Source organism: Gekko japonicus, unplaced genomic scaffold, assembly GCF_001447785.1.
Source record: "Gekko japonicus isolate JY-2015 unplaced genomic scaffold, Gekko_japonicus_V1.1 scaffold999, whole genome shotgun sequence".
In the NCBI taxonomy this organism is placed as follows: domain Eukaryota; kingdom Metazoa; phylum Chordata; class Lepidosauria; order Squamata; family Gekkonidae; genus Gekko; species Gekko japonicus.
The window spans coordinates 252,653-269,989 of NW_015171532.1; the positions used below are offsets into that span (position 1 = coordinate 252,653).

Genomic DNA, 17,337 nt, shown 5'->3' on the forward strand with positions numbered 1-17,337 from the left:
GTGCATGCAGCTGCTGTGCACCAGGAGCATGTGCTTCCCCATCAGCACTGAGAGCATGGGTGGTGGAGTGTTTGCAAGTGAATGGGCAGGGACGGTGTGGCAATCATTCCTAAAAGTCCTGCCTCTCCTTCAGGGCTCTGAACCAATCATTGTGATTAAAACCTCATGCAAGTCCAAGTGGTTGTTAGCCAATCATAGCCCATGGAACTCCATAGGATGGGAGGGGGGTGAGCCAACCTCTGCTTAAGAAGGGTGAAGAAAACCTTTCTTCTTCAAGACAGGGAATGATGGCTGTGGATAAGAGCATCAGTTTAGCAGAAGGGTGAAGAAAACCTTTCTTCTTCATCAGTTTAACCAGGCTATTATTTGGCTTTTGGTTAGGGTTTGTGGTCAGCTTAGGGGAGAAAGCTTGATTCAGTGAGACAAATAAGCATCCTGTTAAGGGCCCCACATTCCTAACTGACGCATACAGGTTCTGTGGACAAGAGCTCTGTGTATGAAAAAAGCGGCCTTGACCCCGCTGAAGTAACCTGTCTAAAGAAAGGGGAATCAAATCTCCCCTCAGGGTTTATTCATTTTACTCGAGGCTCAGCTACAACATAGTTACTCTGATTGGAGGAAAATACAGAATCTTTGGGGGTGAAGTTGAGAGCCCGTTTTACTTTATATATTGAAGCTATCTACACAAAACATTTATCATATTAAATACTTCTGTATAAATAACCTTTGTTGTTAATTTCCAGCTGTATCTTTCCTGTCTAGACTATGAAAAAGTGATCTCTATATTTGCCTCACAAATAGTTACAGACTTGGTCTAGTAAGTTCCCAGAAAAGAGACCTTTAGGGAGCACATAGCTTACATGCTACCAGCCCTTCAATCAAAGCTTGAGTCCCCCCTTTTATTTGATTGTGGGCAGTTGGGGTTTAATGAATCTATCGTAGAGGCCAGAGTGGGGGACTGGACATTCTTCAATCCAGAAGACAGTTGCCTCATAATCTCTCTCTCTCTTTCTTTTCCTGCTCACATCCACCGGCACCACATTCATGCCTTTTCTCCAAAAGCACCAGTGGTGGTGCAGCTGCTGTGCACCCTTAGCCTGTGCTTTCCTGCCTGCACTAGGAACATGGATGGTGGCACGCTTGCAAGTGAATGGGCAGGGAAGGGCACATGGACAGAATGCAGAAGGTATATGGACAATAGGCCGTGTCAGAAGCCCTGAACCCCAGCAGCTGATTGGCTCTTTCGGGTGCCTGCCTCTGCTGAACTGCTCAAGACTGCAGGTCCCATAGTGGAATGGTTCAGCGGCTCCCTTCAGGATCAGATTTACTAGTGGCACAAGGAGCAAGGCACTGAGTCTGGGCTCCCCAGGTTTTAATCTCCTGGCACTTTACTGGGGGGGGGGGCAGGGAAGTGCATCCTGGTGACTGTTTATGGACCAGTTAGTGGCCATATAATTCTTCTGGGCTGGTTAGTCAGGATGGTGGTGGAGCTTCAGCTTTACCTGACATAGAAGCCTCAGGCATAATTGTAGTACATATGAAGTCTGTGATATTTACAAGATGGCCCTCAGTCCTTGAAAACAGTACTTTTCAGCTCAAATCCAGACCTAGTTAATCACCACCATTCTCCAAGACACATTGCTGGTCTTTGCTTCTACAAGCTGGTCACCTCAGCAGTTGTGGCACTTCCCCTGGAATCAGTCAAACTAGGGGTGTGGGCAGTTTTGCCTGCTCGCTCTGCTCATACTATGCTTTATCTCTCCTTATATATAATTGAGTAAGACGCAAACTCACGCAGGGGAGAGAAAATGCGCCCCCACAGTGTTTGGCCGGCTGAACTGTCCGTCAAAGGCTTACACAGGCTCCATTGGCCATGTCGTGTGAGTCCCACCTCCGACGCAGCTTCACGCAGCGGAGAGCACATGTTCTGCTCCCCCTCCCCCCGATCGCCCTGGAGCTCCAGGCTTCCCGGCCACGGAGGACGAGCCGCCGGCCGGGAGACGTCGGCAGCCGCGGGGGTGGAGGCAGCGTCTTAGGCAGCAGGAGGATTCCCAAGGCGCCAACGTGCGCCGTTCGCCCTGGCCTTTTCTTTGCTACTCGAAGGGGGCGGTAAGCAGGCGAGGGCTCTCCTCCAGCACAGGCACACCGATGCCTTCCGTCCCTTCGCCCGCCGATGCGCCTGCCAGCCTCTCATGTCTCCCCAGGCTCTGGACGTTGGCTCGGAGAGCCGTGCAGGAACTGGCGGAAAATGCCCGCGGCGCTCGCAGGCCTCCAGCCGGCCAGCGCCACAATGGGAGGCGGCAGCGGGGAGGGACGAGGGGCGGCAGGCGACTTTCCCCGTAACGGGGGTCGCCGCCCGGGTCGAGGCACTGCTCGCCTATCTGGCGGGCCAGACGGCGAGAAGCACCGGTGCCTGGAGCCGAGGCCGCCTGGGTAAGAGGGGGGAGGGGGAGGAGGCGAGGGGGGTGTGCTCCCCGCCCCGCCGAACAGATGGGGCCAGCGTTCTCCCTCCCCCCTTCCTTCCTTCACCCACCCACCCTACCTGTCTAGCCGGCCCGTTGTCTACCTCCTCAACGGGCTTTGCTCCCTAGTGTACTATATATTAAAGGAGTCAACCCTTATATAAAATGCTGGCCCCTGTTCTAGACTATCCCAGTTCTGTACCATGTAATGAATTTATGTAATATGATGGACATATGCTGTCATGCCCAGTCCTTATAATGTTCTGTCATCACTGTAGTTCTGTACTAAAGTCTATTGCCTTTCTGTGCACTTCAACCCCTCTTTCTGTTTTAATTTGGCCTCACTTTTTTTCTTATTCTTTGTACATTCAAAGGAGTATCAGAAGAACAATGAGGGACAGAAAGGCTGAGAACAAATCAGTTTACTTACTGATAAAGGTGGCAAATGGTGTTTTTATTCACAAGTAGATTTCCTTGCAGCCGAGACCTACAGCTTTCTATCTGAAGGAGGGTTGGTACTCCTACTTACTGGTTTACTTATGAGTTGGCAGCCCAGTTTGACCTGAAGCTGAGGTTTCAAGATTAAAAGGGATATCTCGAGGACTGTTATCAAAATGCTAAAATGTCTTTACCAAGATAGTTGTATTCCTGTGATAAAACCTAAATTGCAGCACAAATATGAGCAGAGTTATACTCTAAGTTCATTCAAATTAATGGATTTAAAAGGCTGTAGTTCTGTTTAGTACTGTGGTGTTGGTGCTTTAATCAGGGACATGATGTGCATACTCCCTGCATACTGTTCTAAGTGATGAAATATACCTGCTTTGTTCTCAGTATCCTAACAGTGCAGAATACCCAAAGCAAAGGTTTGTTGTGAATTTCCAAATAAACCACCAGGGGGCACTTCATGGTTAAATATGCTTTATGCTGCTTACCCATAGGTTTCTGGTTTCAAAACCTTTCTATGGCAAATTATTGAATATATTTCATATTATCCAGCTAAACTGAAATTCTGTGGGGGTCTCACTGCTTCATTACTCTCCCATTGCTGCTGCTGCTGCTGCTGCTATTATTATTATTATTATTATTATTATTATTATTATTATCCCGCCCTCCCTGCCAAAGCAGGCTCAGTGGGATATACAAATGTTTAGCATTGGCTGGATTATGCCATTTGTATATGACAATTTTATGCTTAATTAAATACTCCTTCAGTGTTTAATTAATTTAATTTAGAAGATTTGCATTCCACTGCCCCAGACCAGGGGGAGGTGCCTTAGAACTAAAACAGTAAAACAAAAGTAAGCATGTCAGTGGCTTCAGTGATTTTACATCAACTTTTTAAAAGAAGCTTCTACCTTATGCAAATCACTCTCTGTACAATTAAGTCATGTTTGGTACTGACAAATTAGAACTTCTGACAGATTAGAACATAAGAGATGGAATACACCAGCAAGCATATAAAATACAAACGAACAGCAGTAAAAACCACAAACCCAAATCATACTGATAAAACGGGGGGGGCTGTTTGTTTTTTGCGGGGCGGGGGGTTTACGGTAAAGTCACAGCTGACTTATGGCAACCCCATGGGGGTTCTCAAGGCCAGAGATGTTCGAGGTGGTTTTTCATTGCCTGGCTCCACATCATGACTCTGGTATTCCTTGATGGTCTCCCATCCTTATACTGATGAGGGCTGACCCTGCTTAGCTTCCAAGATCTGACGAGATGGGGCTAGCCTTAGCTGTTCAGATCCCAGCAAGGCAAGTATTCTTGCAGTTTAAATATCAGTATAGTTAAAAGGAGAGCTTAATTTTATAGCAGAAAAAACAAAGTTTCCATTTTTTTTTGTTTGTTTCCGGTTATTAAGCCTAATGTAAGTTGCCAGTTCTATACATTGCCACCATTGAGACCCCACAGTTGTGGACATAGTGCTAAATATGTAATTACATTTCTGACAGAGACTGCCTGCTAGTGTTGGAGGAGGGATATAGTTTTCTCAGGGACACTACATTTGCCTTTGATTTCAATCGGCGGTTTGAATAGATTACAGGGTCTTCATTGCGGATTTTTCATTGTTTTCTCTTTTTAAATAACCTGTCATGCCAGCATATTGTCTATGTGCTTCTGTCATCTACTGGAGAAAGTCAAAGAGAAGGGAGGCTCAGTCAATGGTAAATATGTCAAATTCAGAGGAAATAAATTTGGTTGTCTCCCCCCCCCCATGTCTTTTGAATACCAGAGACTAATTAATCAGAACCACTGTTTGTATTGCTAATGGCAAATTATTCTAAAGTATCCAGAATATGATTGTTGGGTATGTTTGCTTCTGGCTTTTAGAACCACTGTCTGCAACAAAAGTAATTAACAATGCAATCCTAAAGAGTGTCGCATCATTCGAAATCTATCAAAGTAGATGGGTTTAGAAAGGTATAACTCTGCTTAGGATGGCACTGTAAGTTGCTGAAGAATGTTTCAGTCAGTAATATAGCTTAGTGAAGGAAGAAGGAATAGATAAGACTGTTTCCCCCTGAAATCTGAGATGCTGCTTACTGTGAAAAATGAAATGTAAAACCATGGACTTAATCTTGGCCCTGTTTGCCCGAGTGAACCAGTAAGGAACACACAGATTCAGAGCAAGCCCAGGCAGGTCTACTCAGAATCCTACTAAAGTCTATTCAGTGCAGCTTACTCCCAGAAAGTGTTCTTAGGATGGTACAACTCTTTCAGGCAGTGATGCAGTTAGATACTTTGCTTTTATGTCAGACAAAAACTATGAACGTTACTTACAAATGAGCAATCTGGCCACTTTGCCAGTGGCCAGATCATACCACTACTCCAGTGATGTTTGAAGGATGAAGTCACAGTGCAAGGGTGGTGTGTTCCAGGGAGATGTGGAGATCAAAGGGTGATGTGAACAACCAGTGAAGGAGTCCAGTGGCACCTTTAAGACCACGTTTTATTCAGGTACAAGCTCTCCCTCCTCTGTGAGGGCAGATCTGTGGATGTCCCCCCCATAGCTAGCAGTCCAAAAGAGTCCAGTGGCACCTTTAAGACCAAGTTTTATCCAGGTACAAGCTCTCCTCTGCAAGGACAGATCTGCACGTTCCTCCCCCCAGCTAGCAATCCAAAATAGTCCATGGAGCCTGAGCGGTGGGTGCTGCCTTCTGACACACTTCTGGTGATGTCAGGGTGTGTGGCATATGCTAATGAGTTATGCTAATGAGCTCCTGCACCTCTTTTTCTACGAAATGACCCTTCCATAACAGTGATCTGTAATTATGGTGTGTTTTTTATTTTTATTTAAGAAGAACAAAAACAGTGATATATATATATATATTCTTGCTGTGTTTTCCTTCCTTGGGAAGATTAAAGTTCACAGCTGGCTGCCTAGCTATAGATGAAATATTCCTGAAATCTGTGGCCCTGATGTCAGTTTCTGATTTTCAAGCCAGCAGGGGGTTATTGCAGTGTGCCAGCAGCTTTTTAATAATACTTCACCTTTTGTCCCCTTCACTGTAAAGTCTTGTCTCTGATCTGACTTTAAAAAATCCCCCCCCCCCAAAAAAAAGAAATGCTCAAAAATAGCCAGCTGGGGAAACGTTGTGAAATGCTGTTGTTGTTCTGCACAAATAAAAGTAGATCTTCTCATTGTATATTATTTTATCTGATGTGCCCATGTTACCCATATTCATGATAGTTTATTATGGAGGCAGATAAATGGTGAGTTGAAAGGCCTGCCTGATTGTAAAAAGAAAGACATGTGTAGATCATGTTGTTTTGACTCCATGCCGTTCTTGGAAGAACAAGACCACAGCTCCTCAGTTCAGTTGGGGAGTGCTGAATGCCAGTCTGGTGTAGTGGTTGGAGTCTGGGACCAGGATCTGGGAGACCCAACTTCAAGTCCCTGCTGCACCATAAAGCTCACCAGACGACCTTGAGCCAGTCACTCTTTCTCAACCGACCCACCTCAGAGTCTTGTTGTGAAGTCAAAGTGAGGGAGAAACCCATGTACATTACGCTGAGCTCCTTGAAGGAATGGCAGGATAAAAATGGGCCAATCGGTTTAGCAGCAGCAACATTTGTAGGCTTGCCAGTCGCCTCCTCTCATGCTGTCTCCTCCAGTTCAGGTTGCCCCTGTGGGGGCCGTCATACAGGGATTGCTTAGCTTGGACACAGCTGGGATCAGGCGAGGACATGCCAAGGGGTAAGCTGATGCCTGTTGTTGCTGCTGGTTGGGCCTGAGCCAAGGGGCCTCTGCTACCATGCCAGTGTCTCCAGAATCTGGCTTCCTCCTGGCCACCAAGCAGCCCACTGGGAATTTTACCAGGGAGTTTTAAGAGGCCATCCCATCCCTGTTCTGCAGCAGTTCTGGAAATGCCATGCATGGAGGAGCTGTTTCCATTCACCATGATATGAAGCAAAATTTGCATGTGCATGTCCGCCATAGTACCAAAAATGTTCCAAAGAAGGGACTTTAAGCAGAAAAAAAGAATGAAGCAAAATTTGCATGTGCATGTCCGCTATAGTACCAAAAATGTTTCAAAGCAGGGACTTTAAGCAAAAAAAGAAAGAAAGAAAAAAGTGCATTGTTAACTGCACTGGTGATCCTCTCTGCCCACATGCATCTGTCTAAATTGGAACCACATAAAACTCCACGGTAACTGGGGGGACAAAAAGAAAACTTGAACTAAAAAGCATCTCATTAAAGATACTGGAAAATTTACAGTGCAGAACTAATAGTAACATACACCCTGTGTTGTCAGCTCCTCTGCATCATCTTGTGTAAGTCAGCAAGAGACTTGTAAACAGCAGGGAGAACCGTGACCACAATTACTAAGTATTTAAAGTGTTCAGCCACAGATTCTGGAGTGCAGTAATGATCTTGTTTTGTTCGTTTTTTTCACATGAGAAAAAAAAAGGAGGGGAATATTTATAAGCTTGTTGACATTTTATTATATATACCATGGCAGGATTCTTTAGATCAGTTTCTGAAGCAACTGGAAGAAGAGAAGAAAAGTCTCCAGAACCAGCTGAAAGATTATGAGCTCAGATTGAAACAAGAAGGGAAGGTCGGCATTTTGGCATAATCACCTCTCAGGCAATTCTTAAGTATCTTCTTTGCTAGTTGACTTGTTGTAGACTAGTGATGATGAAAAGAATGTAATAACTGCATACAATGTTTTTTAAAACCCATTAATTCTGTGCTATAATTGTTCTCTAACCTCTTCCCAACTCTGCTTTTGTTAACCAGTTATCTCTTGTTTGGAATTTAGGCTTACCAGAAAGCTAATGATGAACGGCGTGCATACTTAGCAGTGATTTCGCAGGTAAGTCCAACAATCTTTGTAGCCTAATGAGAAAACATTTTATCCTAAGCTGATTGCTACGGTTTCCCCCACTGGACTTTTCTTCTCTATTTTAAGCTGATTTTGCTCCAAGCCAGAGCTCTGAAAAGCTAAGACTGACTCAGCTGGACTGCTAGGGAGGGGGTGTTAACCTCTTTCCCCATCATTCTGTCCATGTAGATGTAATGGTTGAATCTGTGTTGTCACAGTGCCTCCAATTTACTGCTAAGATCAGTTTCTGTGCTCCCATTCCTCTGCTTCACTGAAGCTTAATGTTGGTAGACTCGTTTTCCATGTATTCATTTTTAAGAACAATTAGTGAAAGCATTTCTCTACGTACAGGTGTCTCTCTTGGATACTGTCATGTCTTATGGGACTTAGTTTCATCACTCTCTTACATAGTTTGTCTATATTTATTTCCAACATCATGCAGTTTGTGTTTGCTGAAGATTGATTTTAACTAGAGGCCAATGAGATGTGAGTCTGAACCATCTGTGAACCCATCTACCCAGCATTCTTAACAGCTTTTCAAGGCTTTGTTTGGATTCGGGCTGTTGTATGTGTGTGAGGGGCTTAACCCCCCCTCAGCATAGTTTTAGTGATTGAAATTGACCCATCCCCCCCAACCCCATACAATGGGATAGATGCACACACATGAAAAGGTACTTGTCCTCCCCCCCTTCCTAGGACTAATAACAGCCCTGAACAACTGATTTTGATCAACAAAACTATGTAGGAGCATGGGGAAGGATTAAAACTTTCTGTCCCTTACATCACTTGTTGTTCTTGGTCGGTCGCACAGTCGAGTCCGACTTCGCGACCCCATGGACCACATCACGCCAGGCCCTCCTGTCTTCCGTTGTACTCCGAAGTTTGCTTAATTTCATGTTCGTTGCATCAATAACACTGTCTAACATCCAAACTGGGTCCCAGGCAACTGCTATTTCCCTTTGGAAAAAACAAACTGCTGGTGAGATCCATTTGTGGAATTTCCAATGTCTTGCCTGATTTGGCCAATGGCTGTTGTTGATCTTTAGGTGACTTCATATACTGAGGTTCATAGAAATTTTAAAATGTAATGGTGGGCCAGACTAGACGTGACACTGTCTTTGTGGCCACCACAAGGACGATGATGCTATTTTAAAGTCATTTAAAAATGCCACGAGGGGCTGATTGTGACCTGGCATGGCAGGCTGTGGCACTCTTTGGGTCCCCTCCAGCACCTTACCAAGCGCTGAAATGGCTGCAATCCACCACCACCCACGCTTGAACAGCCGTGAAGTGGGGGAACACGAACACCACACTGGGATTTTCACGGGGAAGAACACCACACTGCATCCCTAGTCAAAATCAGGCAGTCACAGCATATTTATATGAATTTTAAATGGCAGTAGTGTCCTTATGGTAGCCATGAGGACACCCTCACATCTAGTTTGGCTCTGTGTTTAGTCACAAAGCCACAGTCAAGTCCGAAAACTCAAAAGAGGAAAAAAAGGAGGATTCCCCTTTAAAAAAAAAAAAAAAATCATCACACTATGACTTCTCTAAGATTCTGAAATTGTTCCTGAATACAAAATATTGAAAAATAAATCTAATATGATGTCCTAATTTCTTCTAGTAACTAGCTGAAACACTACTGTTGCACCAACACCTTCAGCTAAACATTGCAAATAAATCTACAAAAGTTGGTTAGTCCACATACCTGTATTTCTAACATGAAGATGTAGCAAGAAGCCAATTCAGCTTTCTTCCATTTTATAAGAATGTCCTTGGCTAGTCACATGGTTGCAATTCTTATATAACACAGGTCTCCATATGAGTAGCTACTTAAAAGCCTGGGTCAGCAATGTTGGAGGTTGGGCAGTGGCCCTCCCCCTGGCTATACTAAGCACTTTTTCCACCTGACAGTTCTGGAAGTAGGAGAGAGGGGGTTAAGAGTCACCCATGTTTTCCTCTTCTCCCCCTAGCCTTACTCCTTCCAACATTGGGCGCTAAGGTACAGCATGTACTCATTGGCAGACTTCCAACTCCTTTTTAACCTCCATCCCATTACCTGCAGCAGCCTTGGCCTTGCCCTCTCATGATAGGACTTCATCCTATGAGAGGCTGGAACAGTTACCTTCACTCTTAAAGCCCTGCTCTGGTACCTATCTCTGCCTGGGCTGTAGGTGGGCAGGCCTGACCTCCCAGAGATTATCTGCCACCAGTCCTTCTATTTGCTGTTTTTCAGCCCACTGCCCTCGCCTGACAACATGCTGGCTCCCAGGAGCTCAGGCCAGGGCCACTGCTATAGCTCCCCCCAATTCCCCCTCTCATTGTCAGGGTAAGAGTAAAGTGAGGACATGCTCTGCCTGGAGAACCCTGGGGCATTGGTGTCAGTGTGACCCCCCCTCTTGGAGCTGCCACCAGTTTGGGTGGAGGGCAGAGCCAGCACCACTCGATACACAATGTTATTTTAGTAAACATTTCAGGAGAACCTGCTGTAGTAAATTTATTGATATCAGAGGAGGGGTTGTGGCTTAGTGGTAAGCACATTTTCTACACGAGGAAGGTCTAAATTAAGTCTCTGACATATCCCATTAAAAGGTCTCAGCAGACATTTGGAGAGACCCTTGTATGCCTGAAACCTTGACTACTGGGTCAGAGGATGTGAAGTTGAGCTGGATTACTCTATTTAAGGCATGTGCTCTGTAGCAATGACATCTCTTCAGATTCAGATGGACTTCCTTTAAACAAACCTGTTGATATAGACCTATCTTGGCTCATGTTTCTGTACAATTAACTCTTAACATGCATAATGTCATTTTGCAACAGTGGATTCATTGCATAGAAAGCGACATGGCTTTAAAAAGGGGAGGGGTCTCAGACTGATATAGACATGTAAATGAAGCTCTTTTTGTAACATTCTTAGCTGCTACTAGGTAAACTAGAACTCCTACACACACTCCAACTTTTCCCCATGCAGTTTGGATTGCTCTATGTTGGAATGCCATCCTTAAATATAAGGTAAGCTTCACGTCCCACATTTGGACTGGCAGGGGCCAAAACTTTCCATTTGCAGACATTACAAGTGATCTGAATGCCTTAGATGATGGGTTGGTTCCAACACTTGGGGGACAGAAAGATTTCCCTCTCCCCAGCAGTTCTTTCTAGCCCTGGGAGAGTTCATTCCCAAGGATCACAGGACCCACATAAACTAATTGCCACATGAATCAGGAGGCTGCAGTGGGAAAGGGCTGAAACTGGTCTGATTCAGTATAAAGGAGTTTCAGGAGTTCATGAATATGATGTGTGTCCAGGGGTCATTTCTAGCTGGGACAGCATTCTGGCAGTAACAAGCCCAGCCCTCTTCCTCCAGAGAGGCCCCCCTTCCCTTCCCTGGCCCGCCCGCCAAGGTGGGTGCACCGGGGAAGGCCCTGCAAGGAGTGTGGAGGCATTTAAATGCCTCCCCGTGCCTTCCTCAGCCTGCCCGCAAAGCAAGTGAGTCGGGGAAGGCCTGGAGAGAGCTCCCCCGGCCTTCCCTGGCCCGCTTCTGTCAGGCAGAAGCGCCTGAGATCCTTCCCCCCCTTTTCCTTCCCCCCACTTGGAGGCAAAGGGAAGGGAGAGGGGGAAAGGAATGGAATCCAGGTGCTTCTGCTTGTCAGAGCGGCCAGCTCACTGGCCCCTCTGTCAGGCAGAAGCCCTGGAAATCCTCCCCCCCCCTTTTCCTTCACCCTGCTTGGAGGCGAAGGGAGTGGGGGAAAGGAATAGAACGCCTGAGATCCTCCCCTCCCCCGTTCCTTCATCTCGCTTGGAGGCGGAGGGAAGGGAGATGTCAGGGGTGTGGCATATGCAAATAAGTTATGCTAGTGAGTTATACTAATGAGCTCCTGCACTTCTTTTTCTATGAAATGACCCCTGTGTATGTCATATTTCCACTAGTGATGGAGCACTATAACCATTTGGGGTTACAGATCTTGTTTGAGAGATGAAATGAACAAATGCTTCAGTTTTGATTTCTCTGCTATTTGGAGTTGCTTTGACTACATATGTGTACCAAAGTTCAGGATTCTGTCTTGTCAGGAAATACCCCTCCCTAACAATATTCCCATAGATTGGGTTTATTCTGTGAGAAAGTATATAATATGTAATTTAGAATGAGTTTAGAATTCTAAAGAAAGAGATTTTTTTCTCTTTTATTGTTCTAAGGAAGCCAATCTTTAAATAGTGTGAAAAGTAATGGCTTGTAAAGGTACCTCACTATACCATAAATAAACAACTGTCATTCATTTTATTGTCTACCAGAGCAGAGAAAAGGGGAAGGTTGTAATTAGCTGTGCTTCTATGTATTTAACCAGCAAGCAAATGGTTTACTCTTTATAATTATCTCTGTCTTATGGAATGTGGTAAAATTGCTGAAAAATGGTTCCCTTTGCTAGGCCAGCTTGGTACTGATATATTTGTGTTTTGTCATTATTAAGCAGTGCGCTGAAGACGAAAAAGAGGATGGTGCGTGTGGGGAGAAGTGCATGTACACATTCTGCTTTTTATATATATACTCTGCCTATTCAGCAGCACACTTCAATATGTCCAAAATAACTGGTGCAATACAGCTGAAATTAGATGCACCTAAGCTCACTCTAGAAGTCTGTGAAATTTTAATATTAAAAATATTCATGTTTTAATTTCAGAATGCAGTTTGTGAGGCTATTCCCTATGCCAATGGTAGATTCTCGTTTAGAGCAGGAAAAGAGATTGTAACTCTTGTGGAAGGCAGCTAATTTCAGAACCTACAAATACCCCCTCCCCTTAGACGTCATGATTTTATTTTATTTTTTTAAGAACTGTCATGAATTTGGATTTAAACCACCCTTCTTCACTCACTGCAGAATATTCAGGGATTCAGTGGCATTCTCATTTCATGAGGTAGTTTTCTGAAAATGCGGTCTTTCACATCTCAAAAAGCTTTTAAAAGGTTCCTGTGATTTTAAGAAAAAAATCATTCTAATGCAGTGGTAGAATCATGTTAGTGTGGCAATAATTCATTTTAAATGTTCCAGGTTTGAAAAGGAGCAAATTATTAGTGGCTGGGGGGCAGGGGGATTGGAGAAGAGGGGAAAAAATAGCCAATTTGTGCATGCCTGCTCATTTACACACACGCTCACACATGTATATAGATTAAGACATGGCCACATTGTGCATATTGGGCCTTTTGTGCTAAATGGGTTGCCCACCTCTGCTTTAGGGTAAAGATTTTGTCTTGTTAGTTTTTAACACATGGAATTCACTGCCACAGGAAGTGGTGGCGGCTACAAGCATGGACGGCTTCAAAAGGGAATTAGATAAGCATATGGAGCAGAGGTCCATCAGTGGCTATTAGCCACAAGGTATAGATAGGGGCTCTGGGGCAAGTGATGCTCTGTCTTCTTGGTGCTTGGGGGGGGGGGTCAACAGTGGGAGGGCTTCTAATGTCCTGGCCCCACTGGTGGACCTCCTGATGGCACTGGTATTTCTGGCCACTGTGTGACACAGAGTGTTGGACTGGATGGGCCTTTGGCCTGATCCAACATTGGCGTCTCTTATGTTCTAATAATTAATTACTTGCTATTTCAGGTTTTCCCCCCAGTGTTAGTCACAGCAGATCTAGCTTTTAGCTATTGAAATACATAAACATTTTTTTCACCTATAAAGTAAGCTAAGAGAACCATCACAGACAAAATTTCATTTGCAGGCGTTCACCACTTATATTCCAGTATGACCTATCCACTATGTAGAAACTGGAAGAAAGACGGCATTGCCTGTTGGTGTTTGGGGACTCACTGAAAGATGTTATTCCAGCCATGTGGAGGCATGCTCCCTAGCAGGAAGAATCCATTCCATCCACATTTTGCTGCATCTGCAGTTACAGACAATTCTGCATATATGTTAAACAAACCAACTAGCTTCCTTCGGTAGTGGTTGCAGTAAATTAGAAATCTGGGGATTTATAAAAAATAACTGCTGAGAATAGAAAATCAGTGGTGGCTTCCTTACGTCTTTCACAACGGAGAAATACTGCAGCTACATTTGATTTGTTTGGTTTGGTGCAGAGGCAACACTGCTTGGTGTCTTAATCGTGACTTTAATCTTTTAATTCAAAGCTAATCACGGTGTTTGTTCAGCTCTGGTTAGGTCTGAAAAGGAGAGAGAAGTATATCCTTTTCCATCAGCAGAGGGCAAGAGGAGCCTGCCCACCTGAGTAGTGGAAGCATGCAAGCCTGAGAGACACTGGATAAGAGATCAGCAAATGATATAGCCATTGTGCAAGCATGCTGAAGTATGCAGTTTAGCTCATCAGTTAGTAAAATCATAGCACATATAAGTGATCATTTTTCCTGTTCTCTACATAGATTGTGTCAGAAATCTCTTTTATACCAACCTGTGAAAACGGGCCAGATTTTATAGAACTGCACAGCTTCACATACAAGGGAGAGTTGTGTTAAAGATCCCCGCCAAACGAGGCTTATTACTTTCCAGCTTGCATGTGGAGTTAAGAAGTGGCATGTATTTACTTCTGCAGATATCAGGATCATTGAAATCATCTGAGAGGCAGAAAAAGGATGAAGTAGAAATCAAGAGGGAAAACCAGATTCTGAGGTACTTGTTTATTTATAAAATTTCTATCCCACTTTTCTGCCCTCATCAGGGCAACCAAGGTGGCTAATAGATTAAAAGCATACCATATAAAAACATGTCATAACACTCATCAAAACTAAACAAAAACTCAGCATTGGGCTTTTCTGCACATTCAACTTACTCCTGATATGGCAGTCAATCCACAAGCATTGGAATTGGTTCAGACACAGGTCTTCCTCATTTGTGGCCTCCCTCTGTGTTTTCGCAGTTGTGGAGTTAGTTTATTTCCTTTTGTATGTGCCTTAAATAATCAGGATTTTCAAGGGAGGGTGCTGTTGTCATCGGTTGTGTCACTGCACCCCCTCCTCTTTTATTTTTTGCACATGTTTAAATTGATACAATTGCTGAATTAAAAAACCCCGAAAATGAACACATGCTTAGGGACAAAGAGAGTGGGAAGAGGCTCCATTGAATTATGCAAGGCTACTGGGGGGGTAGCATTCTGGGGTGTGTGTGCTGCAGCTGGCTGTTGGGGAAGATCCATGCCTACCTGTCTTTGCACATGGAAGTTGAGAAGAGGATCAGTTCCCAACTGTTTATGAATCATATGTGAAGTTTTATGTCCCTTTCAAATCATGCTGCTTTTTCTGGTGTTAGAAGTGGCCACCCTGCCTCGACCAGGACTTTTGCATTTTTAAAATACTAAAATATTGTTATGGCAATATACCATTGTAGTTATAGGTTGAACAGTTTCTCTAATTGCCAACTTTCATTTTTTTAAAAAAGGAAGTATCTACCTCCTTCCCTCACAGAAATATATAAGGAGAAAGACATATCTCCCCAAGAAGGAGAAGAGTTGGTTTTTATACATTGCTTTTTTTCTACCTTGAGGAGTCCCAAAGTGGCTTACAAGCATTTTTCCCTTCCTCTCCCCACAACAGTCACCTTGTGAGTAGGTGGGGCTGAGAGAGTTCTGAGAGAACTGTGACTGGTCCAAGGTCACCCAGCAGGTTACCTATGGAGGAGTGGGGAATCAAACCCTGTTCTCCAGATTAGAGTCCGCTGCTCTTAATCACTACACCACGCTGGCCCAGGGATAGAAGAAAGGGTTAGAGGCTTACTTTTTAAATGAAAGCTGGGAATTCAGACTGTTTGGAAACTTAAGGTGGTTTGTTTGTTTGTTTGTTTGGTGCATGCTTAAATGGATATGTGTTACATTAAAAACATTAAAAATGAAAGCATTTGTCTTCAGGGCAGGGGTGAGGAGAGGGAGTGGTTTAACAATGATGATGGTCCAGTCACTGAAAAGTGAGCTGGAATTAGGTGGGAGTGGATGGGGCAAAGAAAACCAACAGAAACATTACATACAAGGAAAAAAGGCAACTCAGAATCAGCTTCCAGAAGAACCAGGAAAAAAATCAGGAAACAAACAAAAAAGTGAAAAATAAGGCACAAAAATGCATGTGGAAATTGGGATAAAACAAAGCAGTACTGTCAGAACTGACGGGGGCGGGGAGTGCAGAAAATCCCATTAAAAGCAAGCTAAATTGTACATACAAAAACATTAAAAACAATTAAAATATACGGCAAGAAGGGAGGGATCAGTGAGGGAGTGGCAGATGAAACAAAAAACGTCTTCACCCACTGGTGGTATATCGCAACTCTAGCTTTGTGGCCAGAAAGCTAGACTCTTAAGGGAGAGAGTTCCAGAGCAGTTTTTTAATATATTAATAGTATTTTATTAGTAAATAACATTCTTTGTTCATTTCTTACATTGGTGGACGGGTGTGTCTTCTTCCTTCAAGGTACTCGGCACAGCCTGTGTCAGTATTCCCTATCTCAGTGATGGCAAACCTTTTAGAGACCGAGTGCCCAAACTGCGACCCAAAACCCACTTATTTATCGCAAAGTGCCAACACTGCAATTTAACCTGAATACTGAGGTTTTACTTTAGAAAAAACAACTCATACATTAACTTAAGATGATCCAAACAAAGTAAGGAAAGCAATCCCAAATGCTTTCATTTACTTAACATTATTTGGCAGAGAATTCGACACTTTAATGATGGTCTGGGCCTGGCTGGGGTGATGGCACGCGTGCCCACAGAGAGGGCTCTGAGTGCCACCTCTGGCACCCGTGCCATAGGTTCGCCACCACTGCCCTATCTTATTGTTACAACATTGCTGTGGGGTAGATTAAGGTGAAAGCAAATGACTGATTGAACAGTGTAGTGGCTGAATGAGGAACCTTCGGCGGCAAACCACAGGTCCTGTCCTCCCCGCCTGCGCATTAACAAGGGGCCGGTGCGATCACACCACAGGAGTCCAGAGGCAGCCCGTGGCAAACCATTTGCCACTACATACGAGGTACTGGTTTTTTATTGCGCTTTTTGGCGGTATGCCACGGGTTGGCCATGGGTGCGCTCCACTTGCCGGATGTTGCGGTGTGATCGCGCCCCGATAATCCACCCACCACCCATGGCTCTCCCACGGCAAATTCAGGTTGTGACCGGGACCATCATTGGCTCCTTCAATTCTCTGACTCTGTACATTCTGTTATATAGGCAACAATCCCAACTTCTTGATTCTCCTTGGGGCTTAGTTCATAGCCTTCCTGGCATCTTCAAACACCCCCCTTCCCCAAAACACTATGGGGTTCTCAGTACAGCATGTTATGAGGCAGGTGTTTAGATGCATGACTTAACATGATATAGAAGAGCTTGGTATGGTTGTACAGAGTCTCCTCTGATGCTTTCCAGAAAAGTATTTTAGTCTCTTTGTACTACATCACTTCCTTGTATCACATTCTAACACAATGTCAGAATATTAGTGTGGTGATGCTGCAAATAAAATGTTCCATGTTTTAAAGGGAGCAGATTATGTAGTGGTTTGAGGGGAATGGGGAAGAGGAAGGAAAGAAGGAAATCATGAAGAGGG

The 17,337-nt window shown here is 44.3% G+C and overlaps 1 protein-coding gene across 1 annotated transcript in view; it reads left to right on the forward strand.

The window, feature by feature from the left end:
* Positions 1-17,337, forward strand: part of LOC107117468 (coiled-coil domain-containing protein 169-like) — a 39,566-nt gene that overhangs the window by 10,169 nt on the left and 12,060 nt on the right. Inside the window, exons 5-7 of the mRNA XM_015419597.1 lie at positions 7,433-7,531; positions 7,736-7,789; positions 14,346-14,422. Coding sequence (XP_015275083.1) covers positions 7,433-7,531; positions 7,736-7,789; positions 14,346-14,422 — 230 coding nt within the window. The remainder of the gene's footprint in view (positions 1-7,432; positions 7,532-7,735; positions 7,790-14,345; positions 14,423-17,337) is intronic.